The following is a 15601-nucleotide window of genomic DNA, read 5'->3' on the forward strand; positions in this document are numbered from 1 at the left end:
CATTAGTTTCCTCAGAATTTAAAAAAAGCACATAATCCATCTCACTCCAGGCAGAGTGGCTCTTTCCAAGAAAACAAATGATAACAAATGCTGGAAAAAAAAATACAGAGAAAGAACAACACTTAAGCACCGCTGGAGTGGATATAAATTGGTGCAGCCAGTATGCAAAATGAAGGTGTCTGACAATATGTGAATGAATAAGGAAAATATGTACACAGTGGGGTTTCACTCAGCCACAAAGAAAAATGAAATTGTGTCAGTTAATTGGAAAATGGATTGAACTGGAAATCACTGTGGTAAGTGAATCATACCAGACTCAGAAAGAGCAAGTTCATATTTTCTTACATATGAAAAAACCTAGATTTAAATTGATACATAGACATGCATTTGTGTGCGCCATGAAACTAGAGAGAGGACCATGAGAGGGGAAGAGATCTGAAACAGAATGTTGGCGAAATAGAAGGTAACGGAATTTATGTGGCTTGAATACTGGAGGAGGAGACTATTTGGGAAAAAGAATTGGACCATCAAGAGAGTAGGGGAGCAGTGGAGAACAGGGCCAAATTAAACAAAGTATAATAATGACACACGTGTAAGAATATGTATACTCCCAACCAACAAACTACTAAGGAAAACAACAGCAAACCCCAAGCAAGCCTCTCTAGTTCTAAACTATGCATCTTCGTGGAGTCAGATTTTCTTCACCAATTTCTGACATCAGCCAAAATAAAATACTGAATATGAAAGCAAATATGAGAATATGGCATTTACCCAATAAGCTAGAAATAAAATAGATTTATAAAAATGCAAGAAAGTTACTTTTTTCAGGAAATGTTTTTATGTTTGAAAATTCGATTATTGTCCTAAGAAATGTCATTTACACTCATGTGTATTAGTCTTGTTATCTTAAAGATTCAAAAGATATAATTATGTTTAATAAAAGAAAGAAAATAACATAATGAAATCCTTTGCTTTTTATATTAGCTTTAAGAATTATTGAAAAGACTAAAGATACATAAGAACTGATATTGGAAGAGTTTAGAAAGAATAGGAGGGGCACTGTACTTTAAAAACTAAGACATTTTTAAATGTGATCCTTTGTAATATACATACCCAATAAATAGCCTCAAATATATAAGTAGTATTAAAATGCTAATAGAAGAGCAAAATAGAGATCAATCAACGAAGACTAACAGACAAAGCACTGTATAAGAGTTAAAACTGTAGCTCTACATAACACATTCAATATCTTCAAGCAAGGAAACACATAAATAGCTCCATATTGATAAGATTTTATAAATTATTTTCTACTACGTAAGAGAAAATAACCACATACTTGAATAAAGACTCAGTAAACTGAAGGACTTGGTATCACAGAGATTATTTTCTCTGACCATAATATCAAAACCCATTATAGAAACAAAGCTTCAACAAATTTACTTACAGATAGAACTTGTTAAAAAAGGAAAACATAAGGGAAAAATTTAAAGCTACACAGAGAAACAACAACAACAACAGCAAAATCACATCAAAAGTGTTAGCTAGCTCCTGCATGACTGAGGGAAAATGGATACCTTCAAATACATACTTTTGTTTATTCTTTTTTAAGGGAATAATGTTTATTCCCATTTTTATATTGGGGAAGATTTGTAAATCATATATATATATATCCCATATTCTAAACTTCAGTAATTAGGTATAATTAAGAGTTTGGCTTGTTTCCTTTTTCTCATGGTGTGAAAATACTTGCAAATCACTTACTTCTTATGAGTATATATGTATGTGTAGGCATGTATATACGACTGTGTGTTTCTTTTTTTTTCTTGAATTTTTTAGCTTTATTTACTTTATGTGTCAATCTTTTGCCACATGACTGATTGACTTGATGCCTGAGATCAGAAGGGGACCTGGGTTGCCCTGTAACTGGAGTTACATATGATACATGAACCACATGTAGGTGCTGGAAACCGAACCAGGATCCCTTACAGGAGTCACTACTGAGCATCTCTCCAACAACCTTTGCCTCTTTTAGCGCTGAAATGAACAGATACTTCCTTGAAAGCCACTTGAGCAAAACATGGAAAAGTTCAAAAATATATTCGAAGCCCAGAACTATAGCTAAGTGGTAGAAACCTTGTCTAGTACACGTCTAATACACTTAAATCCTTGGTATTGCCAATCTTTCTTTTTTCAAATATCCACCCAACACCTGCTGTGCCCTCCAAACCCACATTCATGAAGGACAAAATGATAAATGAAAACCTAAAAGAAAAGTCCCACCAGGAAGTGGTACACTCACACTTCTCACTTGTTGCCCAGTAAGCTCACCCAAACCTCTAACCTAAGGACAGATTAAAAGAGATACCATGATTCCTTCATTAAAACTGATGTAAAAAGAAATCAAAGACCCTGGAGTCAAGCATCTCTCTCTTACCAAAGACTGGGCACTGTTACCTTCAGACCCTTCTATTCTGACATCCATTTGTGTGACATTAACTACACCCCCTCTATGTGATATTGAGACCCATAAGAATAAAACATATTTGCAAACAAGTACCTGATAGGGTAGGTCAGCCATTCTTAAGTAGGTTTCCATTTTCAGACAGAAAGGAGATAAGCTGGGGACCCCATTATTAGGTCTGGCAAACTGATGTAAAATAATAGCATCCTTGGAGTCAAGCTCTTGCTGTTTCCTGTCAAAACCAAAACAGAAATAAAGAACACCCTGCACGTTAGCTTTGTGTTGTTGCCTTAGGGCCTCAAGGGGACCCTGTAGGGTTGGAGTCCTCCATGAACAAGCAGAAGTGTGTGTGCAGGTCTTACCTCATCCCCTGTTTCGAGAACAGAAGCCCAGTAGACATGCAAGAGGTTCTTACACACTCTGAAATGACTATAACCCAGTGGCTCTGGGAAGTAACTACAAATCAACTTGTTTCCATTACATGCAGCCTATGGGCAAGAGGATTACCTTCGGGTTTCCTCCAAGAGGAGGCGTTTTGGGTTTACTATGTGTTCTACCTGATTCTGCAGCATTCTGATTTCATGGGTATTATCTCATTTAACTTTCAAAACAACCTTATGAAGTAGACATATTGCATATATTTTATGGATGCAAGTTCTAGAAGGTGAGCATAGTACGTCAGGCCCTTAATGCTAGCTCTTGGAAGGCTGAAACAGAAGGATCACATAATTATGGCCTGCCTGAGCTACAGAGAATGCTGGGTGCAGAGACAGTCATGTTGTTAGTACATTGCAGAACTGGACAGAACCTATGTGCCTGCCTTATACAACACATCGGAACAGACCCTTCCCAATACAATGAGGTGATAACCGGATGGGTCTGCTGTGACATGATGCATATTTATGGGGAGTCTGATAACAAACATTCTATTTCTTTTTCTATATTAATAATCACCAGGATTAAATAAAACAGTATCTGTAAACATTTAGTAAGCTATTAAACATTGAAAGTGTGGAGGAATTTATTTTTACACAACAAGATATGGTTTTGTTCACATGCAAACTCTTCCTAGTTCACCAAATCTGACTCAATAAACTCCACAAAAACCTATTACAATTCCATCTTTTAGTCTGCCTAGTTTTCCCAGTCTGATGAACTCCATTGTCAAGGCTTGACCTTGACCCTCCCTAAGCTTCTACTTTCCTCTCCACTTTCCGGCTTAATTCCGCACTGACTTCTGGCCAAGCAAGCATGGTTTATCACCTTCACTGCACGGTGCTCACCAGCTTCAGCACCTCCACTTCCTAAAACAAGTTCTCTTGAGGTTCACCAGCCAGGGGGCTAGTCAATTTAAAGAACTCAGAATGACTCGTTCTGAAATTATAAGCCAAAAAAACCCACAAAACATTTACTATAAAACAAAGGCTTTCCTGGATAGGAAATGTGTGGGAGGGCATATATGAAAATCCAGGATTTATTTGGACTGTTGGTAGACAACACAAACTCTACAATTCACAACTGACTTTACCCAATAAAATAATTCACAACACAAAGTAGTGTTTTGTGTAAATTAGCAGGTCAAAAGTTTAAGAACTAAAAGGCGATAAATATGAAATCCTCTGCTCTACTGGCCAGAAGAATTGAATTCTAAAGGTTCACTTGGGCATCTCATAGTCAAAATAGATGCTGGTCAGGAGCCAGCGTGCTAATGACTTTATAGACACGATCCATATTAGCCCACTTAACTCTGATAATAGCACTCTAAAGTGGGGACTCTTAAAGTTTAAATTTGGGACACCAGACTAACATTTTATAGTAGACAGGAAATCTAAAAGTCAGAATGTAACTTGCCCAAGGAACACCAATTTCAGATCAAGTCTGTCAGGCCAAGCCTGGCAGTAGACCCCAGCTATTCAGAAGGCAAGAAAACTGCAAATTCAAGGCCTAGACAACTGAGCTAGACCATGTCTCAAAAACAAAAAGGAAAGGAAAGGAAAGGAAAGGAAAGGAAAGGAAAGGAAAGGAAAGGAAAGGAAAGGAAAGGAAAGGAAAGGAAAGGAAAGAGAAAATGCCAAACATGGAGTGAGGTGATGAGGACATAGTTCTGTGCTGGGTTACTTGGCTTCCACAGGTGGAACACTGGGTCCAATCCCTAGTACAAATGAAAAAAAAGGTATTATATATCAAGTTTGAAATAACTCCAGATCCCAAAATTCCAAAGAAAAGAAAACTGGCAATTTCTTGGTTAGTTCTATTAACCCAGACAGTGTGGCTCAGCTTGCTAGTGATGGCTAGTCTTTATAGAATGCCCACAGGGCAAACTGTCCTACATAGTTCACATGTGTTTACATATTAAGTCAACTGGAAAAGGAAGACCACTATTATTATTTCTACTCTATAGATGATACTAATTAAGAAGTTGTTAGCACCAACAGTGTCTGGTTGGCTAAATACAGAAGCAAATTTGAACCCAGATAATCCAGCCGCTCCATAGGCCTCCTATTTGTCAGGACACACCCCCTAGTTTAGGGTCAGACAGATGAGTTGCTTCCTGTGCAGATTGTTTCATGAAACGACCTTAGAGTGAGATCTGAAAAGAGAACACCTGCAGAGGCCAGCTGGCCCACCAAATAAGAGACTAACTAGGTCCTGCCCTCCTCTAAGGACACCACAGATGATCATGCCTCTGTGACAGGCATGAGTCACTTGTGGAGATCAGATAGAGACTCTTCAGCTGGAGTACCAAAGCGCAGATGAGCTCCGGGGAATGAAGAATTATTTAGTCATTGAGCTTACAAGCAAATATCCAGATGCCTGAGTAAATTTATTATAGATGCCAGGCCATCTCCACTTGAGGAAAACAAAGGGTTAAGACAATAATCATTTAAAAATATAACAGTAGAGAAAATACAGATACCCAAAATAATATCCCAGACAAGTACCCACGCTTCCCGCTAGAAATAAATACGTTGGTTATACTCATTAATTAGGCTTCTTAAGTGGCCTGACAACTTCACTTTCTCATGAGACAAAGTCACAGACTAAGGTTAACCTGGGCAGCAGAAAGTCCAGGCACGGTAGGGAAGGCTTGAGAGCTGCCAATGAATGACAGTGGGAACATTTTACATTATGTTTTTCTCCCACACATTTCAGGTGTTGATTTGTTGTTCTGCCTACACTGTACAGACAGTTGAAGCTTTGATTACAGAACAAGTGGCAGTTTTCCTGTCCTGTACCCTCTGAAGCTTGTCTTCAGTGCTCCTGTCTGTCCCTTATCTCTCTACTCTTGGAAGCTAGCAGAAAGTTGCATTTTGACCACAGGCCTGTCTTCCTAGGAAATGCCCCTGTTCTTCTCCTCTCTTCCTCAACAAAACACCTCAAAGTGAGCCCTTTCTCACAAGCAGCCAGGCTTCATACTGGAACCTTAGCCTTACTCCTGTTTCTGCATAGTCTTGGGCAGGTTCCTTAACTTCATTCTCCTCTTGAGTGGCAGTTGTTAAAGACACTTGCAATCACAGGCACAGAGTCCTACCAAGTTCCGAAAACTTTGACAGCCTTCTTTCAGCTTGCATTATAATAAGGTTTATCAACTCATTTCTCAAGAAACAAAAGTAAATAAACAGGGATCTTAAAACATCTTGATCCAAGGAAGTATCCAGAGCTGAGATTTGTGGTCACCATAAACAGGAAGGACCTAACATGGGCAGAGGACTTAAAAGTGTCCAGGATCCTAAGCTTCCAGGGCGTGGTCTTTTCCAAAGTGAGCTCCCAAGGCCCCATTATTTCTGCAAGGTCATCTAGGCCACATTTTAGATTCAATTATATGAAGCGTTCACTCTCCACAAATGGGAAAATGTCGGGAAGCTGCATGGTGCGGGGTCAGTCCCCACAGGCTTTGGATTGAAATAAAGTCGGGATACAACTAGCTACTGTTTAAAGTGCTGCAGAGGTGTGCGTGAATTCTCTATATGGACAGAACCTGACTTGAAACAGGGTTCTAAGGCGGCACAAATGGGGAGTAATCTTCGAGACATTTCACTTTAAAACTTTTGTATTTGGTTCAAGTAGATTCGAGACAACGTGCTAAATGAGATGTGGCGAGCTTAAACCTCTCACTCAGTCTTCCACTGTGGCTAAATAATAGGGAAACCAACACAATTTCTCAGCCCTAGCTGACCTCTTACCCTCTCAGAACCAACAATGTGAACACTGTCGGGCTATCACAGCGTCCTCCTGGAGCGCCCGTCAGCCCACTGGAGGTCACCAGCCACTTTATAACCTAGCACGGTGTGTCTTTACTCACTATATTCTAGTCACCATACCTCTGGGGAAAGTGGTGTTAACACATCCTTGCCCCTCCAGAAAATGCTGGGCAGAAGAGAAAGGCTGAACTACTGAAAACTGTTCTGCCTCCAATAATCTCCAGTGACTTGGGATCCAAAATCAGGGAAATTTTAACCATAAACGGACGTATCAGTTAACCAAAGACTTTCTGGGTATCCTGTGGTATCACCTACTCTGCTAAAGACCTATGGGACTAGCAGGACCAACACCAGGGGGCCTCCGTTTATTGTTAAGTTTCGAGTCAGCCCTGTACACATTCTGCGGCAGGCAGCCATGAAACTGTTTACAGCCCAGGGAGACTCCCTGTTATGGCAAGTACCCCATGTGCTAATGCTGCCCTCGGATCTCCTACTGTGCACACAACAATGGCATTTAAACCTGAAGGCACTTACAGTTTCACACCAGATAAGCAGGTAAGCAAGTTAAGGCTGCATCAAAACTGAACAAGGGCTACTTAGCCAAGCATCTTTAACAGCGACTGGAGGTTCCAAGCTTCTGTAACTGCAGCCTCTTAATAATGTTGACATTTAGAGAGGAGTAAGGGAGAACTAACCTTTTATGTAGAGATGAGGTTAATACTTAATATTCCAGCATTGTTACCCATAAACCAATTAGGCGTTTATAAAATGTACCTTCGTATTTCTGCAGAGCTTCATTTTATTGCTGCAAAGGCATTGATTGCAGTTAGAATCTTTCTATGGGGCTTTAACAGACTGTTTTGATCCATAGCACGAGTGACTCACAGCACTTTGCTTTTAGCATCCAAATGCTAGAAGGCAAATGCTTTCCCCTCCCAATTTAATTCTCCCATCAACTCTAAATGACCCCTCACAAGTGGCCAGGTGACCATGAAACCCTTAGAGGAAAGAAGATAGGAGAGGACGCTTGGATCTTTGGGCGGTAGGATGGAGGGGCTGGCCCCGGACCCCCCTTCGCGCCAGCCCTGTCTGGGCCAGATGCCCCTGTGGGCGCCCGCGTGTGGGGGTCCCTCTCTGCGGCTCACCTAATGACCAGGAGTTCGTGGAGCAGATACGCAGCCGCGGCCAGCAAAGCTCCCCCGGTCAAATAAAGGGTTTTCTTCCACCAGGGATCCGAGCCCAGCCCTGCCATGATCCCACCGTAATCCTGCAAAGGGAAAGCGATGATGTCCCCATAAAAGGAGAAGGGCTCCTCGGACCCGGCCCACCAGCCGAAGAAAGAGATGCTCTGGTTCCAGCTCAGGTCCACCACGCACGGCCTGGACGAGGCAAAGCCAACCCCCCAGTGCATGCTGCGCGGCTGGCTCCGGGCGCCCCTCCCAGGGCCCTCGCAGCCCGCATGGGAAAGAGCCGGCGCCCGGGCGGGCTCAGTGGTGCGCGGGGGGCGCAGGCGACGGCGGTGGTGGCAGAAGGGCGCGGACAGCGGGCGGAGGGCCGGGCTGGCGGGGCCCCGGAGCCCTGAGAGGCAGCGGCGGCCGCCGGCCTCCCTGGCCGAGGCCTCTCGCAGCCGCTCTTTGTGTCGGCGCGTGGAAAGGGCCACGTGATGTCATTGCTCCCCTGGGCCGGGCAACAGAGGCGGGATAAAGTCACCTACCCCGCGCCCTCCCCCCCGCCCCGCATCTCGGCGATGCTCGGCCTCCGTTTGCTCGGGGACAACTGCAGGGCTGGCCGCCGGGGCTCGGGGAGGCGGGTGGCCTGGGAGACTGTGACTGCGGCTAGGCCGAGCCCGCAGCCGCCGCCCTCGGTGCCGCCCGTCTCCGCAGGCGCTGTGCGGGGCGGGCGCGGGACTCACCTGCCCTGAGCCGCCGGCCGGAAGCGTCAGGCGGGGGCAGGTTAAGATCGGGAGAGTCTGGCCATCAGGAAACCTCTGCTCAGGGAGGCACAGACACCTAAGTCTGGGTAGGGTGCCGACGAAGAGATGTCTGCCTTGACAAATAACAGCAGAAAGTACTCTAGGTGAGAAATCTTCCCTCTGACTGCTTGTCTTTGCCCCTCAGAAACTGTTAGCAAGGATATCACTGATGCATGATTTGTCGGTCTCCTTCCCCTTTGGTACAGAACAATTGTAAAATAAGCAACTGTGTGTTCAGTGGTTCCCCCTACCCTGGATAACACTGAGGAGATTATTAGGAACTGAATTTAGGTTCTTATACATACATACATACATACATACATACATACATACATACATACATGTTTGTATGTAGAGCAAGTGCTCTACTAACAAACTATGCTTCTCCCAGCCCTTTAAGTCCTTAAGCGCAGAGAACAAAACAGTGTCTTATAGAAGTTTGTGATTTGTGCACGAATTCTAACCAAAGCATGGGCAATTTTAGTTTAGAAGAAATAAAATTAAAACATTAAAACAAAACGTAAGATTCTTCACAATTAAAATGCAGGTGTGAATTTAAGAACACATTCATCCCCCAAGATGGTAGAAAATAGGGTGGTGATGAAGGACCCTCCCATATCCTTGACTTCGCCCCTTTAGAAGAAGCAGGTAGTCCAGCCGTGCTAGAAATAATCATTGCTCCCACAGACATGGAAGGAGTCCCTACCCAGATTGACATGAATTTCAGGGGTTCCTTTCCCCATCCCGCAAAGCCATTCACACAGCTCCTCTGCTGTTCCCTGTGGCATATGGAAAGTCATTGGAAAGTTGTTGAGTAGTTCCTGGTCTTTGACTCAAATATGGTTTAAATGGTCATGATATTCTACAGTGGGTGTCTTTAAGAAGCAAGTAGAGTCAAGTAGAATCTCACAAGAGAGGGCCGGACGGTGGAGGCACCAGCCTTTAATCTCAGCACTCAGGAGGCGGAGGCAGGTGGATCTCTGTGAGTTCGAGGCCAGCCTGGTCTACAAGAGCTAGTTCCAGGACAGGCACAGAAAACTACACAGAGAAAGCCTGTCTCAAATAAACCGGAAAAAAAAAATCTCACAAGAGAAACCAAAAGAGCATCTTAATCTGATGCAGGTTAAATTTTAGCATGCCATAGAAGGCAAAGATTATTATTACTATAGCCAAATATGTTGAGAGAAGACAGTCAACTCAGAATCGGTAAACTTTGAGAGAACAAGGAAAGCAGATACAACCATTAAGGCAACAGCTATGAAAGCTATGAAAGCCTTTAGCCAGCGTTTCATTCAAGGTTCACCTAAATCTCACTTAGAAAAAGCATCTGCACAGAGGAGCGCAGTCCAGCTACAGCAAGAAGGCAACACAGGGCTCAGGGCAGGGATTCAACCAGGTGGTGAGCCCAACAGAAGGATATTAAACAGGCCAGAGAGGTGACTCATGCCTTTGATCCCAGCACTCCGGAGGCAGAGGCAGGGAGATCTGTCTCAGTTCAAGGCCATCCTGGTCTACAGAGTAAGTGAGTTCCAGCACAGCCAGGGCTACACAGAGAAGCCCTGACTAGAAAAAAGTAAAAAAATAAATACACAAATAAATAGCTAAACAGGATTGGGTTAACCAAAGAGCTGGGCAGAGTGAGCCATTAAAAAATGGCTTTTTAAAGCCCAGGGGACACTCCGATCCCAGATTGGACTGGCAGTTGCGGTGTGGTCCTATCTCATCTGAAGGCAGAAGGTGTAGAAGCTAAACATGAGCTATCACACTCCATCTAGGTTCCACCAGTCACTGGGATGGTTTGAAGATCCCGGGATCATAACCAGCACCTTTATTCCATCCCACCCATTATCACAAGTGATTTTGTCAGCTTTGCTGTTTCCTGGTGGTCAAAAGAATGGAATACACCTCTGGGTATTCCTGAGTAGAAACATGGCATTCTGATCTTCTCTGAAGAATAGAAAACTTCATACCATTGTCTCCTCCCTTAAGAGTTAATTCATCTGGGCCTGTTAATTCACTTGGCCAAGAGACCTGCTCCTCAGGAAGATTGATGCTAGCACTGATAAAATTTCCCTGGAGCTCCTATTGACTATTTTTAAGTTCATCTGTGAACAAAACTAAGAGCCCAAAAAGGGAGTCTTAATTTCCCCTATAATAGCATTAAAATCATACTTGGTTCAGAACTGTTATTTTTCTTTTCCAAGTTTTTTGTTTTTCAAAATTAACTTGCATCAAGTTGTTGAAAGGGGAAGGAACTAATTAACCCAACACCACCTGCCTATGCAATATTATGCTACATAATTTTTCAAAACAAACTTTTTTTCTTTTTTTTTTTTTTTTTTTTTTTTTTGGTTTTCCCTGTCTGTCCTGGAACTAGCTCTTGTAGACCAGGCTGGCCTTGAATTCAAGAGATCCGCCTGCTTCTGCCTCCTGAGTGCCAAGTTTAAAGGCATGCATGCCACCACTGCCAGGCCAAAACAAACTTTCTTAGACACATGTTTTCACCCATCTTACAAAGAAACAAAGATCCCAGAAGAACAATGAATGACCCAATTCCGAAGCTTATAGCCATAGAGTCAGTGTCAAAACCCAAAAACGTCTGAAGTCTCACCCAGTGGCCCTGTGAACTGTCTATCACTTCCCTTGCCATTCACACCACACATGGGTGCTGAAGCACTATCTACAGTATTGCAGGAATACTTCTGCTACAATCTGAATTGTGTCTAAACTGAATGACTAAGAAACCTCAGTGACCTACAGTTACATTGTCACCTCTTCCATAACAGCTGGCCAAGAGAAAACCAAACAAGTTTCCCAAACTCTCAAGTGTATGTATATAGCCAGGTGTGTGTGTGTGTGTGTGTGTGTGTGCGCGCACACACACACTCAGGCTGAAGCAGGAAAATTTCCTATTCAAGGCTAGTCTGAACTACCCGTTTCAAAAAAAGAAACCAGCTCATGTATCGCCTGTGAGTCAGTCATCAAATTAATGACAATTAGGTCACACCAGTGTTTCTCAAACACTTCTGAGCTCATGAATTATGGGAAAGCTTGTTACAGTATAAATCCGGAGTGTGTTTTGAGTAGCGCAGGGGTTCTGCCTCTCTAACAGGTTTCCAGGTGATACCAGACAGTCTGAATGGCAGTTCTCTATACCACTAGCTCGGAAGGAATTCAGACCTCTGAGGACTAAAAGCATTCCTGGACATATGGTTCCTCATCAACCCCACCAGGTCACACTGTTTTTAAGTAGCTTGACCATTACATACAGATAAAGGGATTGGGCTGGAATCGAATCAGAAATTTAAAAACTGTACCAAGACTCTAGAAGAATAATTATGGCAGAGGTGATGCATAACTGACCCCTGAAGTGCTAAGCTGAGGGAGGAAGCCTTAGGACAGTAGAGAAACTTAAAGAAGAGGGTAGGAGAAAAGGGGACAGATAAGAGGTGTGTTATCTTGTCTCTACTTCCCTGTCTGAGCAGTTAAAGATCTGGCAGATTTCTCAGGCATAATCAAATGAGCAAGATGGGCAGTTTATTTGTGTTAGGAAATTTCTCATAATGCTACACTTCTCATTTTAAAATACAATTTTTATACTTAAAGTATTTAAGATCTTGCTATTGTAACAAGTAGATGTGAAGCGATTCTTTTGCGCATTTTAAATAATTAAATGTATCAGGTTATTTTATTAAAATGTTTATGTATTATTCAGTAATAAATAATTTATTTGATAATGTTCTTCTGAGTTTTATTGTAAGGATTTGGTTCTCTTGATTTGTATACTGGGTCATTTATGTCAACTTGACACATGCTAAAGAAATCTGAGAGGTCAGAACCTCAATTAAGGTTATGCTTCCATTAAATCCGGCTGTAGGCACTTTCTAAATTAGTGATTCATGGGGGAGAGCCCATGTAGATGGAAGTTTCTGTCCTGCCTGATCCTGCAGCCATTCAGTCCTAAATAAACACACAGAGGCTTATAAACTGTTTGACCTATTACTCAGACTTATTATTAACTAGATCTTACAACTTAAATTAACCCATAATTCTTATCTATGGTTAGCCATGTGGCTTGGTACATTTTCTCAGTAAGGCATTCTCATCTTGCTTCCTCTGCTTCTGGATGACACTGCATCTCTGTCTTTCCTTTTCCCAGGATTCCTCAGCACCACATAAAATGGTGGGGGAAGGGCAATCCTGCCTGTAATCCTAGCAGTTGAGACATAGAGGCAGGAAGATAAAAAGGTTGTGGTCATTCTTGACTATAAAGTGTGTCTCAGGCCAGTTTGGGTTACATTAAACCCTGAATATCATATCTCCTCTCTCTCTCTCTCTCTCTCTCTCTCTCTCTCTCTCTCTCCCCTCCCTCCTTTTCTCTCCCTCCCTCCCTTTCTCTCTCTCCCTTTCTCTCTCTCCCTTTCTCTCTCTCTCTCTCTCTCTCTCTCTCTCTCTCTCTCTCTCTCTCTCTCTCACACACACACACACACACACACACTACCCACACAAGTTTGTTTTCTATGTCAGTCAGTGATTTTGGAAACTGTAGAAATGTAGATAGATTTTTTTTTTCCTTTGGGCTGTCCACTCACAAATAATGACATGAAAACTTGGCCTTAGCTTTTTCCCAACTAGCTCTTATAACTTAACCCATTTATATTAATCTAGGATCTGCCACATGGTATTACCTTTCTCTTCACCAGGCTGGCTACTCTGCTTTTCTTCTTTCCAGAATCCTCTCTGTGCCTGGAAGTCCTGCCTATACCTCCTGCCTAGCTATTGGCTGTTCAGCTTTTTATTACACTAGGCATAGCAATATATCTTCACACAGTGTATAAATATTCCACAACATTTCCTCTTTTTGTTTTAATAAAAAAAGGGGTTTAATTCTAACATAGTAAAACTATATGCAATAAGAACAGTTATCAAGTAAATATATTCACAGTGTTTAATCCATTAGTATTTGGTAAATTCAAAGAAAATACTCCATTATCTATCCATCTTGGTGAGCCCAAAGTTTTGTACCTGATTTACTTTCTATCAAAACTATGGACAACTGTAACTATAGCTATCCAATCTTCAACTCCATCTGAGATCTGAGAAGGATATAATATTACCTGAGTAAACAGGAAACGGAGAGCAAGCAACTTCCAAAAGAACCATAACTTATTGTTTCCTGTGGAAACAAAGGCATAACCTCTCCCCCAGTGCAACATATTTTATTACTTTCATTTTGAAGTTAAGATACTCTTAAAATATACGGGTTGGCTTAATTGGACAGTTTCCACAAACCAATGTCTCTTAGCAGTTAGCTATTGGTTTTTGTTCATTAGCATTTAAAAAATTCAAAACTGGGGCTGGAGAGATGGCTCAATGGTTAAGAGCATTGCCTGCTCTTCCATAGGTCCTGAGTTCAATTCCTAGCAACCATATGATGGTTCACAACCATCTGTAATGAGGTCTAGTGTCCTCTTCTGGCCTGCAGGCATACACACACACACACACACAGAATACTGTATACATAATAAATAAATATTTAATAAATAAATAAATAATTCAAAACTAACAAAGCACCATTAAAGGTCCAAACTTTCTGTATTATAGTATTTTTCATCTGTGTGTGGCTTATTTTTATATTACTTTAGTCTCTCTTTAAATATTTAAACTATTTTTTCTATGATTGTCTATATACATTTTCTTTTCTTTCTTAAACATCTAAGCAAATTTTTAAATATACTTTGCCTTTTTTGAGGTTTTCTGTGTCTGAACCTGGCCTTTTGCGGGGTTGCAACCACTCACTTGCAGTGTTTTCTAACCACAGAAGGCAAATCTTAAACTGCTAGGCTGCCACCACAGAGTGGCACAGGCAGGGGCTATGCCCCCTCAGGTCCATGAGAGCCTATCCTCACGCTGGTGGTATTGAGCCCCCAGCCCATAGCCCCATTTATCTGACGCAGCCTGAAGTAAGAGTATGTACTCAGTATTGGCTGCTCAAGGGCTCTGCTGAACAACCAGGCCTCTTAAAAGAGCCTCACCTCAGGGGCTGGAGAGATGGCTCAGTGGTTAAGAGTATTGTCTGCTCTTCCAAAGGTCCTGAGTTCAATTCCTGACAACCACATGGTGGCTCACAACCATCTGTAAAGAGGTCTGGTGCCCTCTTCTGGCCTGCAGACATGCACACAGACAGAATATTGTATACATAATAAATAAATAAATAAATAAATAAATATTTTTAAAAAAGAGCCTCGCCTCTGTACACCAGGTCTCCCCAAGAGACTGCTATTTAAACCTGCACTTTGGATGCTATATGTAACGTGTAAAACCTGCCTGTGAACCTCAAAAAAGAACTAATTTGAGGACTGGGAAAAAATAAGAAGTTATGTGGGCTATGATTTTTGCTGAGAGCAAAGGTCCTACTTTAAAATGGAAACAAGGACTCGAGGCTGAAGGAGAAACACTCGCAAGCATAGCTGCCTTGTAACTCTCCAGTAGAGCTCAACTTGACCACCACACTGTCTTGAGATCACACTTTCTTTTCTTTGGGTCTTAATCGTGCTTCTTATCTTCTGAACCAAGCCTCTTTTATGACCTGCATATATTTTTTTTCATTTGGGTTTATTGGTTTTACTGTGTCCTTGATTTTTTATGTCAATTATCAGTGCTGAAATGCTTTTTCTGATACAGAAAAAAACCTGCATATTATTTGCATCAAATTAGTAATAGGCAAGTTAAGAAGTTTCTTCCTAAAAGAGCCACATTGTGACTTAACCAAAGTGGTTGTGTGTTAGCTGTTCAAACACTGTCATTTAGTCTCATTTCATACTTGTTTCCACTTGGACTTTTTTTTTTCCTCAAATTTTCAGACTACTTCTTCGTAGCCTATAATAATGCGAGTGTTTCATAAAATGGTGACAATCTCACCAGGCTAGGTTTCTAAAATAGCGGCTGGAGAGGTGGATCAGCGAT

General features: G+C 42.0%; 1 protein-coding gene across 2 annotated transcripts in view; it reads right to left on the bottom strand.

Moving 5' to 3' along the window:
* Faxc (failed axon connections homolog, metaxin like GST domain containing) overlaps window positions 1-8691 on the bottom strand; it is a 60580-nt gene extending 51889 nt beyond the window's left edge. Inside the window, exons 1-3 of one of the 2 annotated variants that reach the window (XM_075971317.1) lie at window positions 8576-8691; window positions 7809-7930; window positions 2558-2693 (exon numbers count right to left, since the gene is read on the bottom strand). In XM_075971317.1, coding sequence (XP_075827432.1) covers window positions 2558-2693; window positions 7809-7915 — 243 coding nt within the window. In that variant the 5' untranslated portion in view covers window positions 7916-7930; window positions 8576-8691. Of the gene's footprint in view, window positions 1-2557; window positions 2694-7808; window positions 8325-8575 lie in introns of those variants that run through there. The other variant, XM_075971318.1, reaches the window with a different exon arrangement.
* Between the last annotated feature and the right edge of the window lie 6910 nt (window positions 8692-15601).

Source organism: Microtus pennsylvanicus, chromosome 5, assembly GCF_037038515.1.
Source record: "Microtus pennsylvanicus isolate mMicPen1 chromosome 5, mMicPen1.hap1, whole genome shotgun sequence".
Taxonomy (NCBI): Eukaryota; Metazoa; Chordata; class Mammalia; order Rodentia; family Cricetidae; genus Microtus; species Microtus pennsylvanicus.